This window comes from Camelus dromedarius, chromosome 13, assembly GCF_036321535.1.
Source record: "Camelus dromedarius isolate mCamDro1 chromosome 13, mCamDro1.pat, whole genome shotgun sequence".
Taxonomy (NCBI): Eukaryota; Metazoa; Chordata; class Mammalia; order Artiodactyla; family Camelidae; genus Camelus; species Camelus dromedarius.
Window position 1 is genome coordinate 53,349,993 of NC_087448.1, and position 15,366 is coordinate 53,365,358.

General features: G+C 46.0%; 1 protein-coding gene across 3 annotated transcripts; it reads left to right on the forward strand.

Annotated features, from left to right (window-relative positions):
* Positions 1–2,978: 2,978 nt before the first annotated feature.
* CBY2 (chibby family member 2) lies at positions 2,979–14,374 on the forward strand. 3 transcript variants are annotated; one of them, XM_064492899.1, is made up of 3 exons: positions 2,979–3,053; positions 3,351–3,431; positions 12,984–14,209. In XM_064492899.1, the coding sequence occupies exons 1-3, from the start codon at positions 2,979–2,981 to the stop codon at positions 14,196–14,198; spliced, it is 1,371 nt and encodes a 456-aa protein (XP_064348969.1). In that variant the 3' UTR covers positions 14,199–14,209. The 3 variants fall into 3 exon arrangements, with proteins under 3 accessions (XP_064348969.1, XP_064348970.1, XP_010979150.2); XM_064492900.1 differs by lacking the exon at positions 3,351–3,431; XM_010980848.3 differs by lacking the exons at positions 2,979–3,053; positions 3,351–3,431 and adding an exon at positions 4,074–4,143 and having other exon boundaries at positions 12,984–14,374.
* Positions 14,375–15,366: the final 992 nt, after the last annotated feature.

Genomic DNA, 15,366 nt, shown 5'->3' on the forward strand with positions numbered 1-15,366 from the left:
TCAGCTTCTTTACATATGTTATCTCAAATTAGATGTAATTTCCTTATTTTGGAGATGAGGAAACCACACTTCTGACAGGTGGGCTAACTTAGCCAGGTTGTGGACTGAATGTTTGTGTCCTTCCAAAATTCATATTTTGAAGTCCTAACCCACAGTGTGATGATATTTGGAAGTTTGGCCTTTGGGAGTTAATTAGGTTTGGATGAAGTCTTAAGGATGGGGCTGGTGTCTTTACAAAAGAGGAAGAGAGACCAGAACACACACACACACACACACACACACACACACACACACACACACACACACACACACACACACACTCTCTCTCTCTCTCTCTCTGTCTCTGTCTCTGTCTCTGTCTCTCTGTCTCTCTGTCTCTCCTTATTTCTCTCCCATGGGGGACACAGTGAGAAGGTGACCATCTGCACCTGGAAGCAGTCTCATCAGGAACCAAATTTGCCAGCATCTTGATCTTGGCCTTTCCAGCCTCCAGAACTGTGGGAATAAATGCCAGTTGTTAAGCCATCCGGCCTGTGGTATTTTGCTACAGCAGACAGAGCTGACTAAGACACATAGTAAAGAACTATTTCTGGGCTTCCAGACTTGCACACAGGTCGGCTGTTGCTCCATGACCTTGCTTTCTGCAGCCCCCTTTATTCTTATCCGTGCCCTTCCTTTGGGTTCAGTAAAAGAAGTTCTTTCCATGCTGATATAGCAGGACAGTCCATGTGCCCATGCTTTCTTTCCTTCCCTCAGCACTCCCCCTCTGAGGACCAGGTCGGGGAGGGGGGGGTCTTTGGTCCGATCACGGTGGATAATGAGTCTCTAGTCACTGTCTGCCACAGATCTGGTGGCTGCCCCTTCCCCTGGAGCCAGGCCTCTGAGGAGAAAAGGCAAAAGACTATGGATGGTATGGTTCTTCCTCCAGGGCAGGGTCAGGGTAAGGATTTTACCACCCTGGAGGGAACCAGGGGCCAGATGGCCAAAAGCATGGAGAAGTCAGGGGGACTAAGAGCAGGCAAAATAATATAGTGGAAATAATACTAAATATGAGTAATATTTAATATACATAATAGTCATAAAATACATCAGGCTTCCTAGCAGATTCCTTTGTCCACAGGGAGCCTTGCAGGGCAGAGCTTGTGCTCCTTGGCAGTAAGAGTGGGAGAGAGGGGTTCAACTGAACTTGCTGGAGATGAGCCAGAGTGATGGGCTTAGGGACCCCAAGGGTGGGCTGTATCCCAAGAGTAGTAGGACCTGCATATGTGCCAGTGACTCTGATTAAGTGAAACAGCAGATGTAAAGTACATAGCACAGGGCCGGTGTACATTATGTGTCTGGTTAATATTGGCTTATGTTATGGGTTGAATTGTGTTATGTCCCCCCAAAATGGTATGTCAAGGACATACCAATGGTATGTTGACCCCCAAGACCTCAGAATGTGACCTCATTTGGAAACAGGATCATTGCAGATGTAGTTGGTTAAGATGAGGTTATAGGATTGTAGGGTGGGCCTGAATCCTGTATCATTGGTGCCCTTATAAGAAGAGAGCAGATCCAGACAGAGGGGAAAACACCAGATGACGGATGTGGAGACGGAAGTCCTGCCACGCAAGTTAAGGAAGGCCGAGGATTGCCAACAGCCTTCAGAAGCCAGGAGAGAGGCAAGGAAGGGTTCTCCCCTGAGGGTTTCAGGGCAGCCTGGTCCTGCCAATATCTTGACTTTGGACTTCCAGCCTCCAGCTCTGGGAGACGATACATTTCTGTTGTTTTAAGCATTCAGTTTGTGTTCCTCTGCTTGGGCAGCCTCAAGAAATGAATACAGCTACTTCTCTTTCTGTTTGGTCTTCCCAGCTCAGCCTGAAAGGTGGGTGGGCAGGTGCTCCCTGGAGATGTGTGTGTAAGGAGAAACTGAATTGTGTTTTCATGCAGTGTGATAGTTAATCACTAAAAGAAACACTTGGAGAAACAGAAAACAAGTGTTGATAAGGATGTGGAAAAATGGGAACCCTTGTGCACTGTTGGTGGAAATGATGGTACAATATGGAGATTCCTCAAAAAACTAAAAATAAAACTGCATATGATCCAGGAATCCTACTTCTGTGTATATTTCCAAAAGAATTAAAAGCAGGATCTCAAAGAGATATTTGTACACTCATGTTTATGACTGCATAATGAAACCCCCATAAAAACCTCTAAATGACAGGGTTGGAGAGCTTACGAATTGGTGAACACATGGAGATGCTGGGAGGGTGACATGCTCTGCTAGAGCATGGAAACTCTACGTCCTTCTCCCCCCGTACCTTGCCTTAAGCAGCTCTTCTGTTTGGCTGCTCCTGAGCTATATCTTACATTAAAAAACAAAAACAAAAAAACAAAAAACCACTGTACTTGTAAGTAAAGTGTTTTCCTGAGTTCCTGAGTTCTGTGAGCTATTTTAGCAAATTATCGGATCTGTGGAGTGGGTTGTGTGGACTCCCAACTTATAACTGGTTAGTTAGAAGTACTGGTGGCCCAAGACTTGCTCCTGGCATCTGAAGTGGGGGCAGTTTTGTGGGACTGAGCCCTTAAACTTACGGGACCTGCCACCAACTCCAGGTAGAGTGTGTCAGAATTGAATTGAGTTGTAGGACATCCAGTTGGTGGCAGAGAATTGAAGAATTGGTTGGTGTCAGAAAACATTTCAGACTACATTTATTCCTCTTGGTCTGGAAAGAGTTCAGTTTGGATTTCTTCCTTCTTGAGTATCCACTCTGGAGAGAAGATGGGGTCTCAGCCCAGCATGGCAGTGGGGATGTGAATGTCAGCAGGATGACCACACAAGGGGCCAGTTTTGGGGCTATTGTGTGTCACACTGACCCTGACCAGCCACGTGGACACCACCAGGGCGAGCTCTTCCTGACTATCAGATGCCTCATTCCCACCTGTGATGCTCAGAGACAGACCATGAGCCTTGAAAAACACCATATTGCTTTGTGATGTCACCTCTGGAATGTTCTGAGTGTTTTGGTGACCAGCTTCTGCATAGAACCTATACCTGGCACCTAACATTGGTATGGCTTTTTACTTGAGATAGAAATAATAGTCTTAGAAAAGGTAGTAGATATAGTTATCTCTGCTCCAAAGACTTTCAAAAGGCTCTTCCATCAGCTACAGTACCTGTCTGAATTTCTGTTAGGAGATTGATAAAGCATTTTATCAGATATCATCTTTACATTCTTTCAGATTTTCATATCTAATTAATGAGGGGATAAGTGAGTAGTAGAAAGTCCTCTGTTTTTCAGGTGAGCCACTGAGGCCCAGGGGGTGGGCTGGGAAGCAGAAATCTAGTTATGTCCTCTCTTCCACAGCACTCGAGGCCAAATTTTACAAGAAAAAGAGATACCAGATCTGAAAGCCTAGAAATTCCGATCAATGTGATTCTGCCTCAGGTAGGGATGCTCACAGAAGAATGTAACCTCTCAGTTTTAACCAGAATGACCCTCCTCTTTCAGAACTCAAGCACGATGTTGTGGAAGGAGCAGAGCGGTCAGGGGCACAAATTGCAGTTATAAGTCAGCTGCCAACCAGCTGTGTGCCTTGGGTGGTGCCGCCTGGTCACTCTGAGTCTTGAAGGATTTCTAATTAGGGGGTGGGTTAGGTGGTCTGGGAAGACCTTCTTGCCCTACCACTTGAAGTTTCTGTAGCTCTCTGAAATAAGCCCCTCTTTTCAAAATTAGATCTTTTGGTGCTTGTATTGTGTAACTATTCTGGATTTCTAGGGGAGAGTTAGAACTAAGTCTTGGAATCAAGAGCATATGACTGAATCCACAAGCAGAAAACCTGGTATGTGGACCAAGGGGTACAAGGTCATCTGGAGGTGTCAAGAGAATTAAGTCTTGCTATAAACCAAAGATTAAGTCTAAGGGGGATGGGCAGGACAGATTCAGAATGGAGCCAGTGAATGGATGACAGGCTTGAAATTCTCAGTTCTGCTGCTCAGCAGCCGTTTCCTTGGAGGTGTCCTCCTGATTGGATTGTTTCCAGTGCTGTGTCACAAAGGGGGCAGCATTGCTTCTCCACAGTCACCTAAGGCCCTGTTGGAAGATCATGGCGGTGCAACCAGAGGGGCTGAAATGTAGGGTGGAAGAGTCCAACGCAGAGGTAACTTCCCTGAAAGCTCTCTCCAGGAATGTGTAGGAACAGGACTGATCACCAGCAGGCAGCCTGGGGTCTTGGAGGGCATGGAGCACTGCTGCCTGGGCACGTGTGCCCCATGTGGGCAGATGTGGCCTCATGGGTATACCTGCCAAAGGGGCACAAGTCATGCACCAGGTTCCAGACCGCCAGGATGCTCTAGGCTGGCACTCTAGGGGAGGGGTACGTCTGTAAGTTTAGATGATCTGAACTGTGCCACCACTAGGGCTGTGAGAGGGACCAGTGTGCTTACCAGACATCCCCAAATGAGGTGGTGCACTGCTGGCGGTGGGGGAAGGACTGATATGGTGAACAGGGGGAAGAAGAGAGGTTGGCTGAGCACTGATTTGATCCCATGGAGGGCACTGGGCCATGCAAGTGTGAAAGAGAGGAGCAGGAACTGGGAACCCTAGGATGCCCACTGGTGATGGCAGAGCTAGAGTTAAAAGCTTGAAGCCAGGTCAGTGCCCACTTTCTCTGCTAGGCCACAGGCTAGGTGTCTGCCACCTGGCTGGGCCAGGTCACGTTTTAGCTCTCTGCCTCTTCCCTTCTTTTAGGAGATGGTGTCTCCTCTCCCCCCATCTTAACTGCCTACCCCTGAGCTCCCTGCATGTATCTGCTATGTCCTGTCTCCTTCTGAGACTGAGTCCATTCATTTTAGGAGGGAATTGCAGCAGCAGCTCTGTGTCTTCAGAAAGTGCTTCTGGCCTCCCGGCTCCCAGTCATGCCAGCGCTTCTCAATTACATTGCACGTGCTTATGACTCACTATTTGTTATCACCCTTAGGTCTTTTCAGGTCTTATTGATTTCCAGTTTTTCTTTCTCACATTAAATATTCATGTTTTCTGATCTGTTTCCCTCCAGCGTATTAACTTGCCAGCCATCAGTGTTACTTCCTGCCCAAGCTTTCTGCCCTCCTGGTTCCTTTTGTACATAATGATTCAGTTCTCACCGGCATTCCCACTTCCCCAGTGAGCGCTGTCTGTGAATTTCATAAAGACACTGTTTACTGCAAGATCATTAATGAAGGATCTACACCAGGTCAGAATGAGCTCCGACAGCACCCTCCAGTGCCCCCCTCATCCCTCTCTGTTAACCTTTTCTCGATCCCCTTTGTTTGGTTTTGTTCTTCAGAAGCTATGGAATCCACTGACAATGCAAATGCCTGTGTCTGAATTTGAATTTGAGTAACTGTTAGGAGGATTTCAGAAGATTCAGCATTAAACAATTAGCTAAAGCTACCACATATGATGACAGATGACATCTTTATCCTCTTTGCTGTAAATGTTATGATTCTATCAAAATCAATCACATTGACCTGTGAATTCTCTTATCTGTTGGCATTTTATTAAAACCAACTTTGACTTTCTCATGGCACACAGGAGCCGAGTTAATTTAAAAATATAATGAGACCCAGCCTTGTCACCTGGTCTGAAAATTAGTGGTCTATCTGTCTTTTCCTTCCAGCATTCTGGGCCTCTCAGCTTCACATGTCTGGAAAGTAACCCCAGATAGCTGAATATTCTTTGATCGTAACCCTCAGTGATGCTGTTAAAGTAGGGCTTTAAAAAACTTGATCAACAGGCTTGGACATTTGGGGTACTTGGACGTCTTCTTCTGCTCTGTGGTAGCCATACTTCTCCAGGAGTGGACAGAACTTCAGTGCATGTCAGCTTAACCTGGCTCGTGACTGCCCAGTCCTCTTCCCGAACTCTAGATAGGAGGCTAGCAATCCCAGAACTCCACCCCAGAAGGTCCCACTCCTGTTCCTTAGACACTCCTTAGCATCAGAAAGAGACTTTGGCCTTATCACCTCCCCTTTGCCCTTTGCCCTTTGCCCCTTGCCCCATCCCCCTTCCATTGGCCACTTCTTCTCCCTGGTTTCCACTTGGCATGCATGAGGCCGGTGATCTGCCAAAGGCATATAATTGATGATTTCAAGCATTTTCCTTTCAGGACCACATGCATTTAAAAAGGAGATGCCAGGGAGAAGGCCAAGCCTCATGCTAAGGATGGATTCCCAGCGATAGGTGGGGTTCAAGCACCTGAGGGAGTGCTGGTGCCCAGGGCCCTTCCTGGATGCTCGGTACCAAAGCATCTTATTTAGGTCACACCTGGGAGCACATTGCTCCCAAGGGCAGTCTTCTAATAAATCCTTGTGGAAAGGTATGATGAGCCCCAGCGCCAACTGTCTTCCCCTCCTGCGTCCTTCCTCATATCCCATGCTTTATGAAGAAGCCCACCTTTTCCCCTCCCACTTACTGGGTCTGCATCCCCATGTGAGGGCGTTTCCCATCGATCAGGGAAGAGACCATCCTTTCCCTCCTGGGAAACTTGGGCCAGGCTGCTCTGGGGGCTTGGATCATGCTGCAATAGGTTCCACCTCCTAGACTTAGGAGAACTTTCTGGGGTGTCCCAAGGGTTTTTACAATTTTTTTTTAATGGAGGTACTGGGGATTGAACCCAGGACCTCATGCATGCTGAGCGTTCTCTCTACCACTGAGCTATACCCTTCCCCCTTATTATTATTTTTTTTACTGAAGTGTAGGTGATTTTCCAGGGGCTTTTTATTGGCCCAGACCTCTTGTCAGCATTCAGGGACACCAAGTGCAGATTACTTTAGCCCATGAAACCAAACCAGTGATACCACTGGATGAGGAGCCCTACTGAGGAGCTGGCTTCAAACAGAGGCTAAGGGGGCCTGGGATTTTGTACCTCGAGTACCTCAAGTGTTTGCTTAGCTCAGATGCTCACTTTTTGGAAAGCCCTTTTGAAAAGAACTATATTCAGCATTTGCTATAGTGTTTTACACCAGGAATGTTTAAGCTTTACCAGTAGAACTGGCCAACTGTTTGGTCTTTATGACAGCTTGCCTACTACTTTCTTGGCCTCTCACAGTAACCCCAGGGAGTAGGCAGAGCAGCTACATTTAGGTTCCTTTTAGAGGCAACATTCAGAGAAGCTAAGTGACTTTCTTGAGAGCAAAGATGGGACTTTGTAGCCTAAAGCTACTGGGAATTTGAGGCCTCTACACTCATTGGACTATAGGTTCTGGATGGTGATGTGGACAGCCAACGTGCTTGTGTGCAGACAGCAGCTTCCTTTAGAGGCTACATAGATGGACATGGGGAAAACCCCATGATGTAACAGGTCTGCAGTTTTAAAATATGAATTGAAATGCAAAGATAGCTTTATCAAATAGACTAAATAAATATATTAAGACAAATGAAATCACTAGTTTTGTAGGCCAAAAATAGTATGATGTTAACAGTTTCATGTAGTTCAACCTAAAGTCTCCTCCTTACCTTTCAGTGTACTTTGGTTGATAAATTCATTGGCAGGGACTCATTATACTTCCACTGTCTGTGAAATGTGTTGTTCTGATTTCCAGGATTAGGGATGTCAAAAAAGTAAGGATGGGTCACTGCCATTAGAGAATTGCAATTTATTCTTCTGGGGAGAAGAGGGGACAGGACATAAGTGAACCACCACAAAGTAATGATATCAACGCATATACAAAATCAAATATCTGGGCATTGTGAAGAGCAGTCAGATATCCTGGTTTTAAACCCTCGCTGGCTATGTGATATTAGAACCATGGTAGCTCTTTTCAGTAAGATATTACATCTGAAAATGGAAGTCAGTTAGCTTATCATCACATAATAATCATTCAATGTCACTTCATTTCCCTTGTTCTATACAATCTAAGGAAATGCTTAGCAACTTCTTTTCTGAATCCACAGTCACCATTTTTGCATGTATGTAGCTCTCTATAAACAAAGATGTCACATTTTCTCCTTTTATTTTTGAACTCTACAACAGACTCTGAGATAAATAGGGCAGATATTAGTAAAACTGCTATGGATGGTTGTATAGGTTATGCACTGCAACAGCAATTGTGACTGGCACTCCCTAGAGTTGGGCATTGTACAGCCTGCACAAATATATGGCATGGCTCTGAATCATGCTAGCATCCACATTTTCTAGCTGTAGGAACTGAGGTAGAGAATAGGTGATTTTGTAAAGGCTGTGCACTCATACAGTACAGAGCCAGGACTCTCTTCAGTTTTATGATGTCTGGTCTCTTGTTCTCCATACTTTACTGCCAGAATTAATGCTTGCTGCCCTTCAACCTCTCTCATTTGCACTAAGAAATAATTGGCACTATTCACTGATTTTCAAATTGACTGGACGCTCCCTGAGGACAGTGATCTGAGAACAGATACCAAATGAATGTTAGTTGATTCATTGATGTGAATGTGGAAAATTGGTGCAAGAACGTTTAAAGTGGGACTGGATTAGGGTGAGGAGTGTTCACAAGGCCAAGAAAGAGCTTTCCTTTGGGCACTAAGTCCAGCTAGGTCTGATTGGAATTGGGAAAATATGGGAAGGAAAAAATTTGTTGTAACTCAACATCTTCCCAAAGTTTAAGCATGATTCTTGGCATATCTGAAGTGCCGTGTATATATTATTCTTTCCTTAAATCTCCTTTTCAGAAGGAGAAAAGGTGCTGCTCTTTTGCCTCATCTAAATACTATCCATAGGATTGAGGGTTTGATAAAATAGGTGTATTTTCCTATTATCCATTAAAATAAATACATGACTATTAAAATTTTAAAAATATTTAAGTGTTCTAAAATATTAGGCCATGAGGCCATGCTGGACTTGGCCACCATATGTGTCCTGTCTGAGGGTAGGAGGAAGGATGGAAAGACTTTGTCATAAGAGGAGGATTTGGTCTCTTGGTTAAGGAGGTGAAGGAGAATTATTGATCCATCAATACTTTCTGGATTAGGTGCTACAGTCATGGAACAGAGAAGGTACAGAGTTTGCTTGGGACATGTTGACCATTTAAGGGAGGGAACACAATGTCAACTAGGTTGATAAAAGAGAGCTGCTGGGGCCATAGTGGTGCCTGTTTACAAACATGGATCCCTTGGACCAGAGAAGGTTAGACAAGAGGGCATGCAGAGATAATGCCACCAATCTTTCATTATACAGAAGCAGACACCAAGGTCAGGGGGTGAGAAGACGTGCAGAGGTCACCAGTGGACTGCATAAGGGCAAAGGCCCAAATACCCATATTGTCCATAGCTAGGGATCTGCCACCCACATGTTAAGTTTTTATTTGGGGACTTTATGTTGATGGGACAGTTGAAAATTCCTTGGGTACCCAGTTCAGAATGTGGATATATAGAATTAAAGGCAACTGACTGAGGAGGATGATTTAAAGGCCATCAAAGGTACTCTGAACAGGTATAAAGTGCTAGTGATTCCTCTTCGCATGTTCAGTTGGATCAGGAAGAGTATCTTTCTGATAGGAACCAATCATAAAAAAGAAATGAGACAGCCAGGGAAATTTGAACCGGTGTTTGTTGATAATAAGGGATCATTGTTAAATTTTAAAGGGATGATAACAGTATTGTGGTTTTGTTAAAAAAATACACATTGATGTATTTACAAATAGAATAACATGATGTCTACACTTGATTTGAAATAAGCCAGTGACAGGGGAGTGGTTTTAGAATTGGGTGAAGCTATAGATGAAGCAAGTGTGGTCTTGATTTGATAACTGCTGAAGCTGGGTGATGGGTACATGGAAATTGACTAGACTGTCCCCTCTCTTTTCATATGTTTGGAATTTTCCATAATAAAAAGTTAACTTGATCCCCCAAGTACTGAAAGTTCTTTGCTCAATCATTTTCCACGTGTGTGCTTCACACGTATAAGTTCAAGGAGCCAGAAGTGGGTTTGTGATTTAGTGAGTGAACTAGGACTGGTTATTAAACTTCTCTGAGTTTCCATTTCTAAAATGGGAATAATAACAACACCTTATTAAGTCAGTGTTGTGAGGATTAAATGGATTCAGTGGGTGGAATGCACAGAACTGGGGTTCAATACTTTTCTTCTTTCCTTTCCTTCTCATAATAGAAATACACATCACTGACTAAAACTACATTTTCCATAGTAATATCTTCTAGAGCATGATGTTACTGCTGCAATGAAGACCTGCCTTGCTTCATCCTTTGAGGATGAAGAGGACCTCTCAAGAGTCACTCCTTATTGACCTTAGCTAATCCTCCCAGTCTGGGATCAAGGCCCCTTAAATTTACTAGGAAACGGTCTGGGTCCTTCCCACTGGGTTTCATTCTGATCACAGTTTCAGCCCTAAGAGCCAATGTGCTTTCCCAGTTTGAGAAAGATGAAAACCACAGAGGCTGGATTTATTTAAAGTAAATAAGGTTTTGATTGCAGAATGTCCCTGCACCCTCACTCTCTGGAAGATTAAGCACATCTTTGCAAAGTTAATGACATGTGCTTATTGCAAAGTTAACAGCATAGAACTGTGTCTTCTATTTATCTAGCTCTTTGGGTCTTAAAGAAGTCTAACCAATTTATATACCATGCAAATTATATCTACATATGCATACATATATGACATATATATATATAACATGTGGATAACTTGACTTGTTTTCTGTCTTCTCTGTCTGTAAAATTGTGAAAAAAAACCCTAAGAAATGAGGAATTAATTTTTTTTTTACATTGAAGTACAGTCAGTTACAATATGTCAATTTCTGGTGTACAGCACAATATCCCAGTCATGCATATACATACATATGTTTGTTTTCATATTCTTTTTCATTAAAGTTTATTACAAGATATTGAATATAGTTGAGGAATTACTATTTGGAGAGCATTGTGATGTACTTGGATGAAATGCCTTTGGTGTATTTAAAAGTAGCTCTCACTATCTTATTTTTATTTAAATTCATTCTGCAATTGTTGCCTCTTCTTCAGGACTCAGTCCACCTGTTCAACGCTTTTTGAATTCATCTCAGAATTCCTCTATTAGTGAAATCTCCTTTTCTTGATAACAATACCTTACATTTCTATGGCACCTGGCAGTTTTAAATACACTTTTGCATTCGTTAATCTCATTGAGTCCTGACAACAGTGTTATGAACTAAGCAGGGCACATGTTATTATTTCCATTTTACAGGTACAATTTGCTGACTTTCAATATTGGAAGGCACTTTTAGGATCACAGAGTCTGACTCCTTCTTTTTACTAGTGAATATCTGGGTCTCAGAGAGTTTGAGAGAGCTCTCTGGTTTCACACTGCCCATCAGCAATTGAACCAGGATGAGAATCTGTATGACCCCGCTCTTGACCCCTCGGACTTTAGCCCTGATATAAGCCCAGGTGACTGGAAAAACTGCATTCTACTTGGCTTAGAGCAGTTCTGACCACCCAAAGCCAGAATCACCTGAGGGAGCTGGTTAAAAATGCAGAAGGATGAATGAATGAGTGAATCACTCTTGCAAGGAGGAGGCTCTAAAATCTGCACTGAAAACTCACTCAGATGATTCTTCTGTACTGAAGTGTGAGAGCTACTGGCTTGTTGGATTTAAGCTCTGTTCCCCCTTTTATGTGCTGGTCTTGAGGTGGATGGCCACCATCATGAATTCTTCTTTACGAATTCCTTACTATCCTTTGATGTCTTCCTTATCCACATGTTAACTCTCATTGCTCAGTGATATGTCTGTGATGGTGCCCTTCCTTTCCAAAATTATCAGCTGGACTGTTTTGAGAATGATGTCGGTGGTTGTTAAAGGGGCTGCTGTCAGGACAAACTCAGGGTGGCTAAGAGTGGAGGATGAGCCAGAATGGGGCAAGGAAGAAGGTGGGACATTAATAGCACTGCCATTTTGGACAATTTGAGTGGCTGTATGGGTGACGTCAATTGTGGGTTCACATCTACAGTTTGGGTAGCTGGAGGACAGTGTTTATTCTTCCTCTAGGGTGACAGAAGTGTGCCCGAGCCCATGCTCAGTGCTTTCATCCATTACTTTTAACCCTAAAATATTTCTATGAGGCAAAGGCAGTAGGTGCAATGATCCCAATTTGAATATGTGGTAACTAAAGCTCACATAATTTGTCCATGTTCTTGTAACTGACCAAATAATGGGGCCAGGACTCAAAATAGTTGGTTGACTCCAATGTCAATGCCTTTAACTTCCATGGTATATTGTTGACTCTCATATTCATGGATTCCATATTTGTGAATTTGCCTAAATTTTTTTCACTGAAATTGGTTTGCAATCCCAAAATTAATACTGGTGGCACTTTTGTCATCATTCACCGACATGCACAGAATGATGAAGAATTTGAGTTACCAGATACACGTTTCCAATCGCGGTGCCTTCTTGTTTCAGCTCTCAGACTGTAAAATAGTGTGTCCTTTTCACAGTTTATGTAGTGTCACTGTTTTCACACTTTTGTGCTTTTGTTGGTGACTTCACTGTCTCATATGGCCCTCAAGCACAGTGCTGAAGTGCTGTCTAGTGTCGCCTAGTGCAAGAAGGCTGTGGTGTGCCTTACAGAGGAAACACTTGTGTTAGGTAAGCTTTCTTCAGGGATGAGTTACAGTGCTGTTGGCCGAGTTCAATGGTAAAGAATCAACAATACATTTTAAATAAGCTCTTTCAACAGAAAACAAAGTTATGTATTGATTGGTTGACAGTGTGACCAGAGGCTGGCAGGAACCTAACAGTGTGTCTCTCCTCGGAGCAATGGTTCAGTATTCGCTAATTCTGTGTTCATGGGACTTTATGGAATAGAACTGCCGTGAATAATGAGTATCAGTGTATTTCCTTGTGAGGAATCCAAGAGGCCAAGTGCACAACTGCCCGTGGTGTTGTCCAGACTCCCAGACTGGGCTTCTCGTGGGCTCTCATCTGGTCAGCTGGCCCCGGTGCATCAGCTCCTTCTCTAACTCTGGGCTTCCCTGTTCTCTCCCGCAGAGGGGCACAGCCGAGCCCTTCCTGAGGCTCCACAACTTGTACCCCACCCCACGCTGCGCCAGGCAGGCCGCCCTGCCCAGGCTGAGCCGCCGGGTGGTCAGCCAGCACTCCTACCCGCTGAACCGCTTCTCCTCTGTGCCCTTGGACCCCATGGAGCGCCCCACCTCCCAGGCGGACCTGGAGCTGGACTACAACCCTCCCCGGGTGCAACTCAGTGACGAGATGTTCGTCTTCCAGGACGGGCGGTGGGTGAGCGAGAACTGCCGCCTGCAGTCCCCCTACTTCTCCCCTTCCTCGTCTTTCCACCACAAGCTGCACCACAAGAGGCTGGCCAAGGAGTGCCTGCTGCAGGAGGAGAACAAGTCCCTGCGGGAGGAGAACAGGGCGCTGCGCGAGGAGAACCGAACCCTCCGCAAGGAGAACAAGATCCTGCAGGTCTTCTGGGAGGAGCACCAGGCGGCGCTGGGCCGCGAGGACAGCAGGGCCTCCTCCCCGCTGCTGCACAAGGACAACGCCTCTTCCCTGGAGGCGGTGAAGAAGGACCTGGCCCTGCAGGTGCACCGCGGCCGGGAGAGCAGCACCCTCCAGCTCCTGCGGGAGGAGAACCGCGCCCTGCAGCAGCTGCTGGAGCAGAGAAAGGCCTACTGGGCGCAGCCGGACGAGAAGGCGGCCTCGGCCGAGGAGATCAAGCAGGTCCCCTCGCCCCACGAGGAGCCCCATGGGCTGCTGCCGGACCAGGGTGCAGGCCTCTCCTCCCCCTTCGAGGAGCCCAAGGGCCCCCTGGCCCCGCAGGAGGACTCCAAGACGCTCCGGGCCCTGCGCGAGATGGTCAGCAATCTGTCGGGGCCGCCCGGGGAGGAGGTGGGCAAGGCGGGCCCGGGCCTGCCCGACGGCAGCCAGTCCCTGGAGCTGCTGAGGGAGATGAACCAGGCGCTGCAGGCCCTGCGGGAGGAGAACCAGAACCTGCAGGTCCTCCGCGAGGAGAACCGGCTGCTGCAGGAGGAGAACCGGGCCCTGCACGTGCTGCGCGAGGAGCATCGGATCTTCCAGGAGGAGAACAAGGCGCTGTGGGAGAACAACAAGCTGAAGCTGCAGCAGAAGCTGGTCATCGACACGGTGACTGAGGTCACTGCCCGGATGGAGATGCTCATCGAAGAGCTGTATGCCTTCATGCCGGCCAAGAACAAGGACCCCAAGAAGCCCAGCAGGGTCTGAGCAACCCCCCCCCCCCCCACAAGGCGCACAGGGGCACCAAGTTCAAGGTGCCAAACAACATCGCCCGCCTTCCTGTGGTCGCCTCCCCTGCGGCCACCAGTTCGCGCCTGCGCAAGAGCAGAATGAGCGGCCTGCAGAACTCACAGAAGTAATAAAGGCGTGAGGAGGCTGGGGCCGCTGACCCCTGTGTGCTGCTCTGCCTTCTTTCTCTTTTTTCTTTTTTTTTGAGCACTTGTAGGTTCACAGCAAAATGGAGCAGAAAGTACAGATTCCCCATATACCCCTGGCCCTACACATCCACCCAGAGCCTCCCCAGCTATGGACACCCCCAACCAGAGGATACATTTGTTACAATTGATGAACCTACATTGATACAGAAGACCACCCTAAGGCCATGGTTTACATCACAGTTCACTCTTGGTGCTGTACATTCTGTGGGTTTGGACAAATGTATAAGGACATGTATCCACCACGATGGTATCATCCATAGTGTAGTCAATGCCCTAAAAATCCCCTGTGCTCTGCCTATTTACCCTTCCCGACCTTCCACCCCTGGCAGCCGCTGATCTTTTCACTTTTTACTATCACGATAGTTTTGTTTTTTCTGGAATGTCAAATAGTAGGCAGGCTTTTCAGATTGACTTCTTTCACGTAGCAGCATGCATTTAAGTTTCCTCCATGTCTTTTTGTGGCTTGAGAGCTCACTTTTTAGTGCTGAATGCTGTTCCATTGTCTGGATGTATGAGTTTGTTTATTCATTCACCTACTGAAGGACATCTTGGCTCCTTCCACGTTTTGGTAATTATGAATCTGGCTGCTTTTTCTTTTTTCTCCAGCCTCTTCCTTACCTCAACCTTCATTATTGTCTGTATTTCTCATTCATTTCCTCTCTTTTTTTCTTCCTTTCCCCCTCTTCTTCTTTTCTTTCTCCCATCTTTCTTGCTGTCTTACCATCTTCAATTTCTGAGGCCATTGTGTGTGGATGTTCTGTGGGAGAAGAGCTCATTCAAAGTCAGGGCTTTTCACCTGCACTGCTAGTGACACTGGGCTGGACAGCCCTCTGTCCGGGGCTGTCCTGTGTGTTGTAGGATGCTTAGCAGCCCACTGGATGCCAGTAACAGCCACCTGACCCCCAGCTGTGACAACCAAGTGTCTCCAGACATTTGTC